The 18,748-nt window shown below is 37.1% G+C and overlaps 1 protein-coding gene and 1 non-coding gene across 3 annotated transcripts; both read left to right on the top strand.

Moving 5' to 3' along the window:
• Window positions 1-12,045: 12,045 nt before the first annotated feature.
• LOC120112193 (large ribosomal subunit protein uL22-like) lies at window positions 12,046-18,476 on the top strand. 2 transcript variants are annotated; one of them, XM_089927012.1, is made up of 7 exons: window positions 12,046-12,546; window positions 12,656-12,692; window positions 13,104-13,144; window positions 16,620-16,850; window positions 16,930-17,180; window positions 17,773-17,861; window positions 17,995-18,476. In XM_089927012.1, the coding sequence occupies exons 1-5, from the start codon at window positions 12,544-12,546 to the stop codon at window positions 17,068-17,070; spliced, it is 453 nt and encodes a 150-aa protein (XP_089783138.1). In that variant the 5' UTR covers window positions 12,046-12,543; the 3' UTR covers window positions 17,071-17,180; window positions 17,773-17,861; window positions 17,995-18,476. The 2 variants fall into 2 exon arrangements, with proteins under 2 accessions (XP_089783138.1, XP_089783137.1); XM_089927011.1 differs by having other exon boundaries at window positions 12,083-12,546; window positions 17,773-18,476.
• LOC113461143 (small nucleolar RNA snoR74) lies at window positions 15,184-15,316 on the top strand. Its single transcript, XR_003383210.4, has one exon. It is a non-coding gene; the product is annotated as a small nucleolar RNA snoR74 (small nucleolar RNA).
• Window positions 18,477-18,748: the final 272 nt, after the last annotated feature.

Below are 18,748 nucleotides of genomic sequence, written 5' to 3'. Positions count from 1 at the left end.
GGCACGCACCCAAAAATCATGTTATTTTCGTGCCACAAGAGATAGTTATAGACTTATCCATAATTTAGGAGCTGAATTGATGATCATAGATAAGAAATCCTATGTTTACCATAGACTAATCCTCAAAATCTATGAACTAGAGGAGAGTATCACGAGAATGGATCAATCACTCCTAGTCCTCTTCTAAGTATGCAAAAGCGATCCTCACTCAGGGGTTTTGTGAAGACATCAGCAAGTTGATCATCAGTACACACAAATTGAAGTGTCACATCATTATTCAGTACATGATCTCTTATGAAGTGATGTCTTATCTCAATATGTTTAGTTCTTGAGTGCTGAATTGGATTTTTAGTTAGATTAATGGCACTTGTATTATCACAGTTAATAGGAATTTTATCTTATTTAATGCCATAATCTTCAAGTTGTTGTTTAATCCACAAGATTTGAGCACAACAACTCCCGGCAGCAACATATTCGGCTTCCGCCGTAGATAGTGCAATCGAGTTTTGTTTCTTGCTAAACCAAGAGATTAAATTTTCTCCTAAGAATTGACATGACCCGCTGGTGCTTTTTCTATCAAGTTTACAACCAGCAAAATCTGAATCTGTATACCCTATTAAGTTTATGCTAGATTCTTTAGAGTACCATAAACCTATATTTTTTGTTCATATTAGGTATTTAAAGATTCTCTTAACTGCAATTAAATGTGATTCCTTAGGATTAGATTGATATCTAGCACACATGCATACACTAAACATGATATCAGGTCTACTTGCAGTGAGATATAATAAAGATCCTATCATACCTCTATACATCTTTTGATCTACTGATTTATCTGATTCATCTTGGTCTAGTTTGCATGATGAACTCATGGGTGTGCTGATTGACTTGTTTCCTTTCATATCAAACTTCTTAAGCATCTCCTTGATGTATTTAGCTTGATTGATGAAGATTCCTTCTTCAGATTGTTTGATTTGGAGCCCGAGGAAATAGTTCAGCTCTCCCATCATGCTCATTTCAAATTCACTCTGCATTAGGTCAGCAAATTCTTCGCAGAGGCGATTGTTAGTAGCACCGAAAATAATATCATCTACATAAATCTGAACTACTAACATATCTTTGTTTTTCCTTTTTAAAAACAATGTTGTATCAACGTTCCCTCTAGAGAATTCATGATCTAACAGAAATTTGCTAAGTCTTTCATACCATGCTCTAGGTGCTTGTTTCAAACCATAAAGTGCTTTGTTTAATTTATACACATGATTGGGGTATTGATGATTTTTAAAACCAGGAGGTTGTTCTACATACACCTCCTCATTAATATACCCATTCAAAAAGGCACTTTTTACATCCATTTGAAATAATTTGAAATCTTTAGAGCATGCAAATGCTAGTAACAATCTAATTGCCTCAAGTCTAGCTACAGGAGCAAAAGTTTCATCAAAGTCTATACCTTCTTCTTGATTATAGCCCTTTGCTACTAGTCTAGCCTTGTTCCTAATCACAATTCCATTTTCATCAAGTTTATTTTTATATATCCATTTGGTTCCTATTATTGAGTATTCAGAGGGTCGTTCAACTAGGTTCCATACCTTGTTTCTAGTAAATTGGTTTAGTTCTTCTTGCATTGCATTTATCCAATTTACATCCTTTTCAGCTTCTTCTATGTGTTTAGGTTCAAAGTGTGAGACAAATGCTAGATGATTATTTAAGTTCCTAAGAGATGCTCTAGTCCTAACAGGTTGAGATGGATCATCTAAAATTAATTCCTTAGGATGCCCATGAGCATACCTCCAAGCCTTAGTCAGCCCATGATCCACAATTGCCTCTTGGCTTGTTGATGCATTTCCAATTAGTTTTTGTTCATCTTCTTGTAATGTCATCTCATCAATCTTTTCTTCAAGAATTTCTGCATCATCATCAGGAACAACTCTCTTGCTAGAAGAGATATCATTAGTATCATCAAAAACAACATGTATAGACTCTTCAATAATAAGGTTTCTTTTGTTAAATACTCTATATGCTTTACTTGATTTAGAATATCCCAAAAAGATACGTTCATCAGATTTAGAATCAAATTTACCTAAGTTATCATTGCCATTATTATGAATGAAACACCTACATCCAAAAACATGAAAATAGTTTACTTTGGGCTTTCTATTTTTCCAAAGTTCATAAGGTGTTTTCTTTATAATGGGTCTCAATAAAACTCTATTTAATATATGACATGATGTATTAATGGCTTCTCCCCAAAAATACTTAGGGAGGTTACTTTCACATAGCATGGTTCTAGCCATTTTCTCTAGGGTTCTATTCTTTCTTTCTACAACTCCATTTTGTTGTGGTGTCCTAGGTGCAGAAAAATTATGAGTTATCCCCTTTTTACTACAAAATTCATCAAATAGATGATTTTCAAATTCCGTTCCATGGTCACTTCTAATAACTATGACTGAAGCATCTCTAGCATTAGTTACTTCCTTATGAAATTTCTTAAATACAGAAAATGCTTGATCTTTATGAGCTAAGAACATGACCCAAGTATATCTAGAAAAATCATCTACAATAACAAGACCATATTTGTTTCCACCTAGACTTGTGGTTCTAGTTGGTCCAAATAGATCCATGTGTAGTAGTTCAAGAGGTCTAGAGGTAGAGACATAATTTATGGATTTAAAGGAGTTCCTTGATTGTTTGCCATATTGACAAGCTTCACAGATTTTATTTTTCTCAAATTTTAGTTTTGGCAAACCTATTACAGAATCTCTTTTAACTAACTTAGATATTGTATCCATACTTGCATGTCCTAACTTACGGTGCTATAACCAACTTGCATCATTAACCCTAGTTTCACTAGCAACTAAGCAATGACTATTTTTAGCAAGATCATCTAGATCTACTACATAGACATTTCCACGTCTTATTTCTTTGAATACTAAGCTATTATCAATTGAGTTGGTTATGATGCATAAGGATGGTTTAAACAGAACATCAAATCCCTTATCACATAATTGACTTATGCTAAGTAAATTATGTTTAAGACCATCTACTAATCGTACATTATCAACAAAGGTTGAGGAGGTGATTTGTACTTTACCTATACCAACGATGTGACCTTGGTTATTATCTCCAAATGTCACTGCACCTCCCTTTTTAGGCTCAAGGGTGAAGAATTGGTCTTTGTCACCCGTCATGTGTCTTGAGCAGCCACTATCTAAGTACCAACAGTTTTTGTCGACCTTGGCTGCAAGACACTCCCACACAAGGAAATCATACAATTTTAGGTACCCAAACTTTCTTGGGTCCTTCATGGTTAGTATTATTGGTTCCTTTTGGAACCCAAACCTTTTTAATTTTTTCTTTAGCTTTTCCTTTTCTATGATCACACATATTAGCTTTATGTCCTATTTTTCCACAGCAAAAACAGGTTATATTCTTAATTTTGCTTTCCCCTGCTTTTACAAAGAAATTACTAAGGAGCTTTTGCTTATTTTTAGGTTTATACCCTAAACCAGCTCTATTGAACACAGCTCGTTGACTATTAAGTATCATTTCTAATTTTTCTGAGCTATATGTAAACTTTTCTACAAAAGGTTTGTATTTTTCAAGTTCTTGTGCCAACTTTTGTTTTTCTGTTTTTAGTGCATTTAAGTCTTTTGTGAAATTATCTCTAATAGTTTGTTTATCCTTTTAAGTTCAGAAATTTTCTTGGTTAGTTTTTCGTTATCTTTAATTAAGGTATTAGTTTTTTGAATTAACATTTGCTTGCTTGTTTTAAGTTCTAAATTTTCTTTAATGATAAAATCCTTATCCTTAACCAATTTATCGTATTTATGGAGGTGAGATTGATTGGTTAGTTTTAGCTCTTTATTCTTAAGACTCATTGTCTTATATTCATCCATTAATTCATTAAACGCATCATACAATTCATCAAAGGTAAAATCTAAATGCGTTTCAGATGTTACCTCATTTTCGTTTGCCATAAAACATAGGTTGGCCTTTTCCTCTTATTCCTCATCCGATGATGATGATGATGAATCGGAATCCGATAGGGTGGAGACGAGGACTTTCTTTTTCTTGTACTTGCTGGCCTTCTTGAGCAAAGGACAGTCCGCTCTGAAGTGTCCCGGCTTCTTACATTCGTAGCATCCGATTTCCTCATTTTTCCTTTCCTTACCTTTATCCTTGTAATAGGAACTTGAGGGACCTTTCCTTTGATGAAAGGACTTCTTTCGGTTGATGAATTTTCTGAACTTACGCACGAGAAGAGCCTCATCATCATCTCCCTCATGATCTTCTTTTTCACTGCTGCTACTGCAAGATAAATCCTTGTTAGAAGAAGTAGATTTGAGAGCTATTATCTTTTTCTTATGAGAGGATTCTTCTTCACTGTGTTGTTTCATTGTGAGCTCGTGCGTCATTAGGGATCCAAGAAGCTCCTCAAGTGGAAGCTTGTTCAAGTCCTTGGCTTCTTGGATTGCGGTAACCTTGGCCTCCCATGACCTTGGCAAACAACGAAGAATTTTCCTGACAAGGTCACTGTTAGTATAATTTTTGCCAAGGCTTTTTAGGCCATTGACAATGTCAGTAAATCTAGTAAACATGCAAGTGATAGTTTCATTGGAATCCATCTTAAATAATTCATACTTATGAACTAATATATTTATTTTGGATTCTTTTACTTGATTTGTGCCCTCGTGGGTCACTTCAAGTCTATCCCATATCTCTTTTGCAGAATTGCAAGTGGAGACTCTATTAAATTCATTTCGGTCTAAAGCACAATAAAGCACATTCATTGCTTTGGCATTTAGTTGTGCCTTCCTTATATCATTGTCATCCCAATCCTTTTCAAGTTTGGGTACAGTAACACCCTCTACAAAAATTGATGGGATGTATGGTCCATTAAGTATGGTGGTCCACATCTCATAGTCTTGTGCTTGGATAAATATGAGTAGTCGGTTCTATTGAAGAATGGAGGTCTATGGGTGGACTGGCCCTCAATATGAGAAGATCCAAATGGGGTTGTCATTTTGATCTTTTACTCTTTTGGTAGAAGAGTTCCGGCTCTGATACCACTTGTTGCCCAGAAAGACAACCCAAGAGGGGGGGTGAATTGGGTTTTAAAGTAATTATTGCAATTAAAAACTTTGTGAGTAACTAATTAAAACTTAATTGCAAGTGGATTAATTAGTTGCTATATGCAGTGGATGAAGGGAAAGGAAGAGACAATGAAACAATCACAAACACAAGCAATTTTATAGTGGTTCTGAGCTAACCCTTGCTCCTACGTCCACTCCCCAAGCCTCACTTGGGAGTTCACTATAATCCCTCGGATTACAGCCGGTTGTTTTACAAGTTCACAACCCAACTTGTTGTTTTACGAGATCACAACGAACTCGGTCGGTTTTCACAGGCTCACCGACTAGAACCACCCGATTGTTTTCCCGGGATCACAATCAAACCCTTACACCGTTGGTTTTAACCTCGGCTCACCAACAAACCTTAACACCCTTGATTCAATCCCCTGATTGAATCAAGTAAGAAACAAATAGGTTGAAATAAATAAAAAAGGAAGCTTCTCAATAAGCATATTTAAACAATATAAGCAGGAAAGAGTAAGAAGCCCTCAAACTGATTTTGGAGATGGAGGAAGGGGCTTTTCAAACTCTTTGACTCCTCTTGAATTTGATGTAGACTTGCTGTCAGGAGGAGAGCCTTGAATGTGAGGAAGACAGTTGGAGAGTAGACTTCAATGCACTTCTTCCTTCTTTTTCTTGTAATCACTCTAGAGAGGCTTTGGTTGATGGAAATCCCTTTTGCTTTGAATGGAGTCTCTCTTTCTTACTCTATTACTGTTCACTCAGGCTATTTAAGCCATTCCCAAAGAAAAATAGCCGTTAGACACAGATTGAAGACCGTTCTGCACATTCTGCAACTCGTGACAAAATGTCCGTTGGGATCGGAGTCGACTCGAGTGTTGCTGGAGTCGACTCATGCTGTACTGGAGACGACTCGGCCACTATTCAAAATTCGAAATAAAGTGTCGTCCCGTTCTGGAGTCGACTCGGCTGAACCTGGAGTCAACTCGCCAATTGTCCGGAGATGACTTTTCCTTCTGGAGACGACTCGATCTTCAGGATTCCAAAATCATCCTCTCGATTTTACTTCCTCGAGTCGACTCGGATTTCCTAGGAGTCGACTCGGCTCTCAGAGCCGGAAAGACAGGTCTTCTGTCTTAGAACTTGAACTGTCTCGGAGTCGACTCGGACTTTGCGGGAGTCGACTCGGCTCTCAGACACCGAAATACCGATCTTCTGTCTTTGGAGTTGAACTGCCTCGGAGTCGACTCGGACTTTGCGGGAGTCGACTCGGCTCTCAGACACGAAATACCGGTCTTCTGTCTTTGGAGTTGAACTGCCTTGGAGTCGACTCGGACTTTGCGGAAGTCGACTCGGCTCTTAGACACGAAGTTGGCTCTCTGACTTTTAGCTTTGCATTTCTCTGAGAGTCGACTCTTGCTTCCTTAGGAGTCGACCTGCCAACTGTCGGAGTTGACTCGAGTTCTTCGGGAGTCGACTCGACTCTCAGAGTCCAAAATGGCTTCTCTGTCTTTCTGTCTGTTACTCCATGGAGTCGACTCGTACTTTGCTGGAGTCGACTCGGCAAGCATCGGAGTCGACTCTAATTCTTCAGGAGTCGACTAGGTGACAGGGTCTGAGATTTATCTTTCTGTCCGGCTGTCTATTCTCAGTCGGAGTCGACTCGTAATGTGCCGGAGTCGACTCGAGCTTGTGCCAGTGCTTCTGATACGCTTGGAGTCGACTCGTAATCTTCCGGAGTCGACTCGAGATTCAGACTTTGGTTCAAATTGATTTCTATACTTAGCCAAAGTGTATTGAACCAAAGCTAGAGACACTTAAACATAAATTCACAAATATTTGACTGAAACACTAGATTGAATTCATTAGTATAACATAAGATATACTCAAATGCTTTGAGCTCATCAAAATCAAATAAGGTTATAATCAATCACTCCACATGTTGTTAGTTTCCATGAGTTTGATCTTTGGCATCACAGATTAGGACACCTTTCCTTTCCACGACTTTGTTGAACAAATCCGTTCCTAAAATGAATGTCTGCTTGAACAGCCATTGTAGCATTTGCCCTATTGCTAAACAAGAGAGAATGAGTTTTTCTCACAGCAAACATGTTTCAAGTTCAGTTTTTGAATTGGTACACTATGACATATGGGGACCTTTTTCCGCACCTTCCCTTGATGGTTCAAGATACTTTCTTACCATTGTGGACGATTATAGTAGAGCTACTTGGGTTTGCCTCATGCAATCCAAGACACAAACTAGAGACATCATTAGGTCCTTCTATATTTTAATTGAGGTTTAGTTTTAAGCTGAGATTAAAATGATTAGATCAGATAATGGTAAGGAATTTGACATGAAAGATTTCTATAACTCAAAGAGAATTATCCATCAACTTAGTTGTGTTGATACTCCTCAACAAAATTGGGTGGTTGAGAGAAAGCATCAGTATATACTTAATGGAGCTAAAGCATTAAGATTTCAGTCAAATCTACCTTTAAGTTTCTGGGGAGAATGTGCTTTAACAGTGGTTTACCTAATCAATAGAATACCAACTCCAAAATTGTCTGGTCAATCCCCTTATGAGGTTTTATTCTCTTCAAAACCTTCTTACAAGCACTTAAGGGTATTTGGTTGCCTATGTTATGCTTCCACTCCACAATGACATAGGTCTAAGTTCGATCCAAGAGCCAAACAATGCATATTCATTGGCTACCCCGATGGCATAAAGGGCAATGAGCTATATGACATTCAATCTAAATAAACATTTGCTTTTCGGGATGTAGTGTTTCATGAATTTGAATTTCCAATATTTTGTTTCTCCTACATTAAAGAGCATGTTTCAATCTTGTGATACCATATTTCTTCCTTCATCTGTTGTTGTCACTGAATGTTCATATCCAATTAGACCGAATACCATTGCTGCACCCTCTACTAAAGATTCTGCTTCAAGTGGCACATCCACTGGCACGCCTGATGGCACACCCCATATGTTAGTTTGTTTTCCTTCTTATCCTTCACTCCCTCTTGCACCAGTAATGCCAAGTATGCCTACTAAAATTCAGCCTCTTAGGAGATCTTCTAGGCTCAATCCCACACTTCTTTCAAAAATTGTGCCACTACCCAATTCTTCTCCCACTTAACACATTAGAAGATCTTCTAGGATTAAGCAGCCTCCTACTTATTTAAAAGAGTACCATTGCAGTTTGGGCAGTGGCCCAATTCTTCTCCCAATTCTTTAAATCCTCATCCTCAATCACTCCAAAATCAGCAAGGGTTCCATGCAAAATCAGGAAAACCTTATGACATTTCACCTTTTTTGAACTATACAAGGCTTTCTCCATCTCACCATGCTTTCACTCTATCCATTTCATCATCAGTTGATCCAAAGAACTATGCAGTAGCTTCTATGTATCCTGAGTGGTGTGATGCAATGGAAACTGAATTAAAGGCGTTGAATGACAATCAAACTTGGACCATCACTTCACTGTCGAAAGGAAAGAAACCATTTAATTGTAAATGGGTATATAAAACAAAGTTCAAAGCAGATGGGACTGAGGAAAGGAGGAAAACTAGGTTAGTTGCAAAAGGATATCCTCAACAAGCCGGTCTAGATTATGATGACACCTTCTCCTCGGTTGCTAAGATGATTCCAGTTAAAACTTTGCTAGCAGTTGCAGCAATTAAGAATTGGCATTTGCATCAGCTCGATGTTAACAACGTGTTTCTGCATGGGGATTTGAATGAAGAGGTATATATGAACTTACCTCCTGGATATGAGCTTCAGGGGGAGAAAGGAAAGAAGATGGTGTGCGGCCTAAACAAATCCATATATGGATTGAAGCAAGCCTCAAGACAATGGTTTGCTAAACTGTCTACCTTCATCATATTTCATGGTTTTACTCAGTCTAAGGCTGATTATTCATTGTTTGTAAGAAAGAATGGGTGTTCCTACACTGCAATCCTTGTATATATTGATGACATAATACTTGCAGGGAATGATCTCTCATATATAAATGATCTTAAGAAAATTCTTGATGCACAGTTTAAGCTCAAGGATCTAGGAACTCTAAAATTCTTCCTCGATCTTGAGATAGCCAGACTCTCCAAAGGATTCTCTATATGCCAACGAAAGTATGCCTTAGAGATTTTAGAAGATGTTGGTTACCTCGGCTCAAAACCAGTGAAATGCCCCATGATGCAAAATTTGAAATTGAGTAGGTTTGAAGGGCAATTGATTGAAGATCCTACAATTTATAGAAGGCTGATAGGCAGGCTATTGTATCTCACTATAACGAGGCCCGATTTAAGTTACTCCATGCAAGTTCTCAGTTAGTTTATGGATTCACCTAGGCAGCTACACATGGAAGCTGCATATAGAGTATTGAGATACTTAAAAGCCACATTAGGGCAAGGTTTGTTTCTCCCATCACATTCCGAGCTTCACTTAAAGGCATTTTGTGATGCAGATTGGGTTGCCTGCAAGGATACACGTCGATTGGTCACTGGCTTCTGCATTTTTCTTGAAGAATCCCTTATTTCATGGAAGTCGAAGAAACAACACACTGTTTTCCGATCTTCTGCTAAGGCTGAATACCGATCCATGGCTTCTACATGCTGTGAGATTCAATGGTTATTACATCTTTTCAATGATTTGGATATTCAACACACAAAGCCAGCACTATTGTTTGGTGATAACCAAGCAGCATTACATATTACTGCTAATCCAGTATTCCATGAGAGAACTAAACACATTGAACTTGACTGTCATATAGTGAGAGATAAACTTTAGCTAGGGATCAACCAAACTCTTCATGTATCAGGCACTATGCAGATTGCTAACTTGTTAACTAAGGCACTCGGAACAAGTATGCTCCACACTCTAATGCACAAGATGGGTGTACATAATTTGTACTCTCCATCTTAAGGGGGAGTATTGAAATGCAAGTAGTCAGCTCCTTTGACTTCCAACCTTGACTCAGAAGAATCATCCTCACTTCACTTCAAGAACAGAGCAACCGGAAGAACTAACAAATAACTGATTTAACCATTTTTAGTTAGACTGTTAGCCTTTCTGTTAATTAGTTATCCAGTTGATGTATTATTATAAATAGATCATATCATGTAAGGAGAAGAACTTAATTCGATTCATTCAAAAATAAAGCTGCATTTCTTTTCTCCTCATCTCGCCTGTTTTCGGACAGACTTTATTGAAACTTCTTTACAAAGATGGAGAAGGAGAAGATAGTGGATAAGAACGGGAAGAGGCAGGGGAGCACTTTTTATATTAAGACTGTGTTATCGGTTCGTCTTAGAAAGAATAAAAATAAAGAAACAAGGTAATAAACTCTCCTCCCTTGCTCTCAAAATTCCAATTCAATAGTTGGAATTTCGTCTTGGTGTCTGTGTCTTGTTGTGGTGTCTCCATGCAAGTAGGGTCCACAAGAGGGTTGGGGGCTGCAGGAGTGGGTATGCTCACCCGCATGACACCATGTTGGCTGGCGCGGAGGAGAACATGGATGAATACTTTCATGTATAACTACAAAAGTATGTTAATCATTCTCAATTGTGACCTAGCTGCTCATTGACATTTGGGTCCTACCTCTCATGGTTCCAGGTGTTAGGAGTGGGTGTGGCGTTGGGTGTTTAAAAAGGTCGATGTGCTTAGTTATGGGTCTATGTTTTGTATGGGCGATGGGATGAAGTCTCCATTGCTCTTTAATGTGCTTCATTCCCTTGCTCTTCTTGTCCATTGTCTCCTCCTGTAGTTACGTCGTTTTTTATAGTGTTGAGGTGGTGAGAGTCGACATGGTCGCTATTTTATTAGAGTTGAAGCTAATAATAATTTTCTTTTGTTTTTTATAGAAAAAGGATTAAAAAATTCAAATAAAGCATTCCAATGGCATACCAACTCCTCCTTCTATAGGGTTCTTATTCTCCAATGGTACACCAGCTCCTCCTATCTCCCCCTCTCTTTTATCTTCTTAATCTCTTCTTCCACCGGGTTCTTCTTCTCCAATGGCATACCAGCTCCTCCCCCCTTATGTACCATTCTCTTTCTCTTTTCTTCCACAGAGTTTTTCTTCTCCAATGACGTACCAACTCCTCTTCCCTCTCCACATAGGCACCTTCGACGAGCTCTGATCTGAACTGAGAGAGGGTGGATCACATTGCAGCCATATAAAAAATATAGGATTAATATTGCACCAAGTCGACGTGTAAGTGGGTATTCGTAATTCTATACAAAATGTAGAGAATATCTTTTTGGTCTATTTTTTAAAAGAGAGACTTTATATTTTTTATTTAAAAGTGGTGACTTATTTTAATCGTTAATTGTAGAATGGGCGGCCCTAATTTCTTTTGGTTACTGATTTAGCTCGTTGAATGTCCTAATACAAGTGGTAAGTAATCTAATTGCAGCATATAAGAATTATAATTGATACGCTTATGATGCATTATGATATTTTGATTAAATTGCATAATGTGAAAATATTTTCATGTGATTTAATTATCATAAATAACTATCATTCAATGATAATATCTTTTTTCTTATTTTTTTTTTCTTATTACATATGCACAGGCATTTCGTGAGCTCTGAAATTGATACGATGGTTCTTCTTATAATTACTAATTTGTTTACCATTCGCACAGTATAGAATAGTTACTTTTTATCATACGAAATAGATATACGTGCGTATATATGTGCTTTTTTTTTTTTTTTTTTTTTTTGGTAGAACTGCTCACACTATCCTAGCATAAATGCAGTTTATAGAATCAAGCGAAAAAAAAAAAGACAAAGCATAGACGGGAAAGCCCCCTCATGTGTCTAAAGGATCTTTTCGAAATGTGTTGTACCCTTTCATCAATCACTGAATGTTGCTGAGCAGAGGGTCTACACTGCCATTCTATCCTTCCTTTCATATTCAATCGATCACTGTAGTTGCGTCCTCCATCAATAAAAAGTGCTCAGTCTCCAACACCTGTCTTCGCATGGATGATATTTTTCAGGCTGCCTCGAGCTCTGCTCGACTGGCCGCCAGATCTGCAGTGATTCGTCCCCGTGGCAATAATCAACCGCGAATTACTCCTGATCACAAGGCCCATTTCTGCACTGTCGCTATTGCCAAATGTACTACCGTCGCAGTTCACTTTAAAATGGTCGGAGAGCAGGGGCTTGGAAGTGACGAGGACCATCCCGAGCGCAAGAAATCCCATGGTAATTTGCATAATACAAGCTGCCAACTTGCCATTAACGTGCCTTGCACAATTTTTGTAGACAGCTTAGATAACGCTAGGGTTTCCTCCGGAGCGCCGGCTTTGGTCAGATAATTAATTTCTTCTCGGGGCTTCGCATAATAAAGGTTTGTGACGGTAAAGATTAGGTGGCGGCGGCGGTTGTTCTTCGCATTTCTCCCCCACTCCCATCTCTCCGCTTGGGAATCGGTGGCCATGGTGAGACAAATCCCTCTCCCTTCGTCCTTTCGTTTCTTTCTTCTCTCCTCTCTTCGTATCTTCGCCGTTTCACGGAGTTGTCTGAAGCTTTCCTTCGTCTATCGATCAGGTGAAGTATTCGAGAGAGCCAGAAAACCCCACCAAGGGTAAGCGTCTCGATCCCTCGCTGCCCTAATCTGTTGCGATTTCGGTGCTTTTTTCCCTCTTTTTTCCTCCGATGTACATTAAATTGAGCTTTGAGTCTAAGATTTGAGCTTGTTTCGTTTGCTCCTGTTAGGGACCATGTTTCTTTAGATAAAATTTTATTTCTTTTAATTTGTTGACGAATTGTGATTTTTTGTGATAGATTTGTTTGTACTTTGCAAGCTTGTGTTTTGATTTTTGTTTTGCCCACCGTTCATATTTGATTGCACGGTTAGAAGATAAGGATTATGGAATTTTGGACCTTTTTCTTTTTTCCCGATTTATTCTTTACCATCCAAAAAGCTTTTTGTTTTTTGATGTGGAGAATATGTGGATATTCGTTGTTTTGATCTTAGTCGTCTTTGTTTTTGCAGCTGCCAAGGCCATGGGCCGAGACTTGAGGGTTCACTTCAAGGTATGGTGACATAATTCTTCTTGTTGCATTAGAATTTAAGTTGGTTACTATTAGACATTGTATTCGTATTCACATTTCTTTACTCTGACTGTATTCGTATTCACATTCTTCACTGTCGCCTGCTTGTTGTCTGAGCAGAATTTGTATGTGTTTCATATTGTATGTATTATCTGTCAATTGTAATAAATGTCTGATGAAGCACTAGGAGTTTGAGCATTTTGGAACATTGTATGTGTTGATGAGGAAATTTTATGCTTTAACATTTGCTTTCTAATCAGTTTTTTTTTTTTTCAAGATGTTAATTGCAACAACACAATGAAATATGAAACGGTAGAGATATCAACCTGCATGCATTAAAATGTTCCATTGGATTGCAATTGCACCATATTATGAAGATATTCTTCTGGCTGATCTTGTTTTGGCACCAAGCACGCTACGGGTTGCACTCTGCCGGGTGTTAGGCTGGCGCTCAGAAATTAAGCCTATGATGGCATCATCCTGTTCCTTCCATTCTTCTTTTATCCACTGTCTCTCACATTCCGTATAATATTATCCTTATCATGCCATCTTCTTTTCCTTTTCTGTTTCCTTCCGGTTGCTGCTAGCACCTAGAGCTGCAGCAGTTGATGATTATATGCCTATGGTGAAACAAAGAAGGCAAAGGAGGAAGTGAAGAAAGAGGAGTGAAAGATTGAGGAGGTTATGTAAGAAGACTAGGAAAACGGGGAGCAAGGAAAATTAAAATAAGGATGAGAAGTAAGGGGAAGATAATACTTATCAATTGTTTTGCTGGATTTTCCCACTGCTGGCATGTTGCTGCTGCCTCCTTATCACTTTTAACACTCTACTAGTCTATCTGACAATACTTGAGGTTTCAAGAAGCGAGTATATAGTGTCCTTAAGCTCATTTACCTCATAAGTGACCCAAGCAACAACTGCTTGTGTGTCTGATTTACAAACAAGCTGATTGTTTATTCACCTATTTAGTGGTTGGGAAGTCCAAACTGGCCACCCTAGTTTTCTCAAAATCCATGACAATATTTTTATGGGAGTACTATTTATTGCATCTGTAAAGTTCTGATTCTTGCCGAGGTTTGTGAAATAGACTATTAGTTCCTAAGAACTAGAAGACCAGAAAAAACAAACTTTTTATGACTAATAAGTTTAGAGATGCCCATGTTAGGTTTGGAAGCGAGATCACCAACTTGCTTTCTTTCTTTCATCCTTTCATCTAATTTGTCTTGTTTCTTTTATTCTGGATTGTCTTGTTCCCCTTCTTCCTTGCCTCCTTGAGCCCTATAATATTTGATAGGATTATATGGTATCATGAAATATATAAAATGTCTACATTTAATATTAGGAAACAGTGGATGAAGAAGAAGATCAAGATACAAAAGCTCAGGTGATTATGGTCTTGAAATTTTACCAGTTTCGCTCAATTTTCAAAATTTCTTGAAGGCAGTACACTACCTTGTCAATTTTTCTTATCAAGTGGTCTTGTTGTGGCTGCTTTAATACTTTTGTTAAAACAGAACTTTTAGAACAACTTTAAATGTAAATTTTTTTGAATGTCAAACAAAGAGGGTTGTTATAGCTCAACCATAGTATCTGCATTTCCAAGTTTAAATTTTATTTCTCTTTCAACATAATAAGAAAATGATGTATTTTAGATACTTTTGATTGTCTATGCTCTATCTGTGCAGGTGGAGATAACTCCTAGGTTTACTTGGGGTACATTTTGCACTTAGAAATTCATACTGGATTAGGAAAAGAATCATAATTTCAGCTTCTTTATGCATTTTTTTTAGTTCTACCAGTATCCTTAAGTATAGATGGAAAGTTCCATCTTTGTAATTTCCAACATCCAAAAATTAAGGTTCTAATCCATTTTGCCAGTACACTTAGATAGCAGTTTGTATTAAATTTAATAGGATAGACCAAGATGGTTTTCTTTGTAAAATTATTTGAATTATTGCTCATCACTTTAGGATGAGCAGATTCTTTTGATTATCACTGAACTATATTGTATAATCCGGAGGAGAAAAGCAGGGGTTTGTTGTCTTTGTGAGCAGGCCTCCCGTGAACTTCGGGGATATTATTTTCATTGTTCTTGGGTGAACCTTTGTAAGCATTTCCTCAATGACAAAAGGTTCAGTAAACAATGAGACACTTAGAAAATTTGTTGTTATGTCGATGCTTTATTACCTATTTTATTATAATCCATGGCTAACATTTATTAGTGAACATGGGATATCTTGCTTTTAACTCACCAATGTCACATAAGCATGTTGTTAAACAAATTGTCTGTTAGATAGCACACAAACAACCAGAAATCTAATTTTCAATCCTTAGACTTTCGGCAAGGGTGTCTTCTCCTGTTAAAAAGCTTTGATGAAAGTCCTCACTGACTTACCAGTATTTCTGAGACTTGATTTGTCTGAGCAAAACCATCATATAGCTAATAACCTTTTGGCTTTGTTGAGATTTTCGGTCTTTAAATATTTTCATTTATCTTGATGGTCTGTCTTTATTTTTTAATTAGTTTGCAAATGCCAAATGTCTTAGGTTTATGTATGCGCTTATCCATGTTAGCCATTCTATTTATCCTGTGCGGAGTGCTTGTTGGTTTTAATTTGGTTGACCTTCACTCTTAATATGCTAATTTTACGATTGTATTCTTCTTTAAAGATACATAATAGGATGTCTTTTTTTCAAGAAATTTTTGTGTGTCTAGCTAATCTTTCAATTCTTTTACTTCAAGAGTTTAGGAGAATTATGATTTATTTGGTAAAACAAGACATATGGTTATAATCTTATATTATCATTTTAATTTTCTCATTTTTTACAAGCCTGGTTAATACAGTATTGTGCTGTGGAGCTTGTTTATTGTGTTCGTACTTCTTATATTCTAAACTCAGCTTATACTTAAGAGGGTTTAGTCAATTATTTACATTAAGGTTCAATGGCAAGAAAAGAATTAGAATTTGGTTATAAAGGTTACTAGACGAGGAGTTGAGTCCATGTCACATAAGCAGGGATAAGTAGTGCAGTGATTAAACTAATAACAGGCTATATGCAATCTTTGTGCCATACAATTGACTTTCTTAATATTCGCCTTTTGTTTTCATGATTTTTTTTCATGAATTCTGATGGTTACCATGTCATTTTATGCCCAATGATAAGTGTATTCCCGCACCTCTTGACTCAATTCTTTTCTCTTACTGCTTTGGTTACAAATGCATGAATGGTTTTATTTCACTTTTCCAAAATTATATATACGAAGTTTTCTTTTTTGATGGAAACATTTTGATTCTTCGAGGTATTGATTTTCCCCAGGTGATGACCTCACTCGAGTTTGTTTTCCCCTAGTAAATGCTATTATAGTGAGCTGTTGCATTGGAAATTCCCTCATATCACTGTTTGAGCTTATCCATTTTTAATGGGCTTCAACAATTTTCTTATATTATCATTACAGAATACCCGAGAAACAGCTCATGCAATTAGAAAGTTGCCTCTGGCCAAGGCAAAAAGGTATCTTGAAGATGTAATAGCTCACAAACAGGCCATTCCCTTTCGAAGGTTTTGTAGTGGAGTTGGCCGTACATCTCAAGCTAAGTCCCGCCATGCTAATGGTCAGGGGCGCTGGCCTGTGAAGTTTGCTAGATTTATATTAGACTTGCTTAAGAATGCTGAGAGCAATGCAGATGTATGTCAAAGTCCCTCATATTAACTTTTATTAATTTTCTGGCAAATTATTTTGATCAATATACTTGCTCATTCTGCAGGTTAAAGGTTTGGATGTGGATGCACTTTACATTTCCCACATTCAGGTCAATCAAGCGCAGAAGCAGAGGCGCCGAACATACCGTGCCCATGGACAAATCAATCTTAAGTCCAGTTCTTGGGTTAAATTGAAATTTTTTTGATGCTTTATTTGGCTAACCACTGAAAAATATTCATTCTGGCAGCTTATATGTCATCACCATGTCATATTGAATTGATATTGTCTGAAAAGGAAGAGCCAGTCAAAAAAGAGGTAATACTTCAAAGTTCAAACTGCTTTTACTAAATCTTTCATCATGCATATTGTACCAATGGATATTTTCATAGCCAACATTGTGTATTCTTTTATCTATATTCCTTTTGAACTTTAGGTTAGTTGTACCAAGTTCTTTCTTCTATTCTCAGATAAGATGGTTTTGTTGCCCTTCCGGAACCAGCTAGGAAAAAATTGTTTTTACCTGGCAGATCGTGATTAAATGTTACATGAATTTTGCGGCAAAAAACAAATTTTTTTATCAAAAAATTCCACTGGGAGGAACTTTGATTGGAACAATAGTTTATTTCAGAAAGGATCTCTTATTGATAAATTTCAGTTGTTCTTGGAAGTCAAAATAAATGGTTTTAAATAAATCTTTTGCCATGGTAATGACAAAAAATTGTGTTCTTTTATTTGTTGTAGAACTATGAAAAAAAATATTAAACTGCTTTGTTTGTCATGACAGATGATTGCATATTTATCAGTACTTTCTAAGCTTATTTGATTATTGTATTTGGGCGGTTAATATGCTATTTTTCAAGTATTGTAACTCTGTTTACCTGAGCTTTATTTTTTGTTGATGTTGCAGGCAGAGACTCAGCTGGCTCCTAGAAAGCCGAAGAAAGCTCAGGCTTAACTAATTCGTTTATCTTGAGGATTGGAGAAGAAATAGTTTGAGTATTTTGTGACCCAGTTTAATGTGTTATTTTATTGTAGTGCCGTATATGTTCTTTGGAATTATTTTGCACATTTATGCCTCTTTGTTTGTTTGAGCTTAGCATTTAAGACCGTTGCATGCCTTGTTTACTAGGAGCCTTTGTGTCAGAATTCTGGAGATGCGAGTAAAATATCCAGGGATATGGAATTAGGCAAGGCAAGCTTGGTATTGGAATTTGGGTCAAGGAATTTTAACTAGATGACAAGTACTGATCAACGTTGCAGAAGGCTGATCAAATGTTATGGATCAGGGTTGTAAATGTTATCATTTGGACGGGTCTGCAACCTGAATCCTTTTTAACCCCAGCCAGTTCCTGGGCCTCCAGGTCGATGCTAAGTTATGTCAGAACTCAGAGGAAAAACTTAACATAGTTTTCAGTCGCTCTTCATTCACTTTTCCGGAAACTAGCACCTGTCCACAAGATGAAAGAGTAAAATCAGAATAAAATCAGATATGACTTATGAGGGCATGATTTTGAAAGCTCATACTAGGGACTGGGATATTAATCAGTTTGAAACCATTATTTTTTGAAAGCTCAGATATTAAAGCCGCATGAATGGATGAATTTGAAACCAGCCTTCAGAACTTCTTTTCTTATTATTTCCTTGTTTTGTTTTTTGTTTTTTTGATGCTACTATCTCCTTTTTCAGATTATAACGTTGAGAACATGATGAGCGAACCATGAATGCAATAATTTCACGGCAGAAGAGTTTTAAAAACTCGGGTGAGATAGGTGGTTGTTGTGGTTTTATCAAAAAGCCATGTAATATCCTGTTATATTTACATAAACTTTCTGGCTGTCAAGAGCTAGTTATAAAATGACCAAGAGCTAATTATAGAATGGCAG

This window comes from Phoenix dactylifera, chromosome 13 (genome assembly GCF_051530095.1).
Source record: "Phoenix dactylifera cultivar Ajwa chromosome 13, Ajwa_hap1_PhDact_Kaust_v1.1, whole genome shotgun sequence".
In the NCBI taxonomy this organism is placed as follows: Eukaryota; Viridiplantae; Streptophyta; class Magnoliopsida; order Arecales; family Arecaceae; genus Phoenix; species Phoenix dactylifera.
Note: the sequence above shows the minus strand (reverse complement) of the source record. Positions and strands in the feature narration are given on the sequence as shown.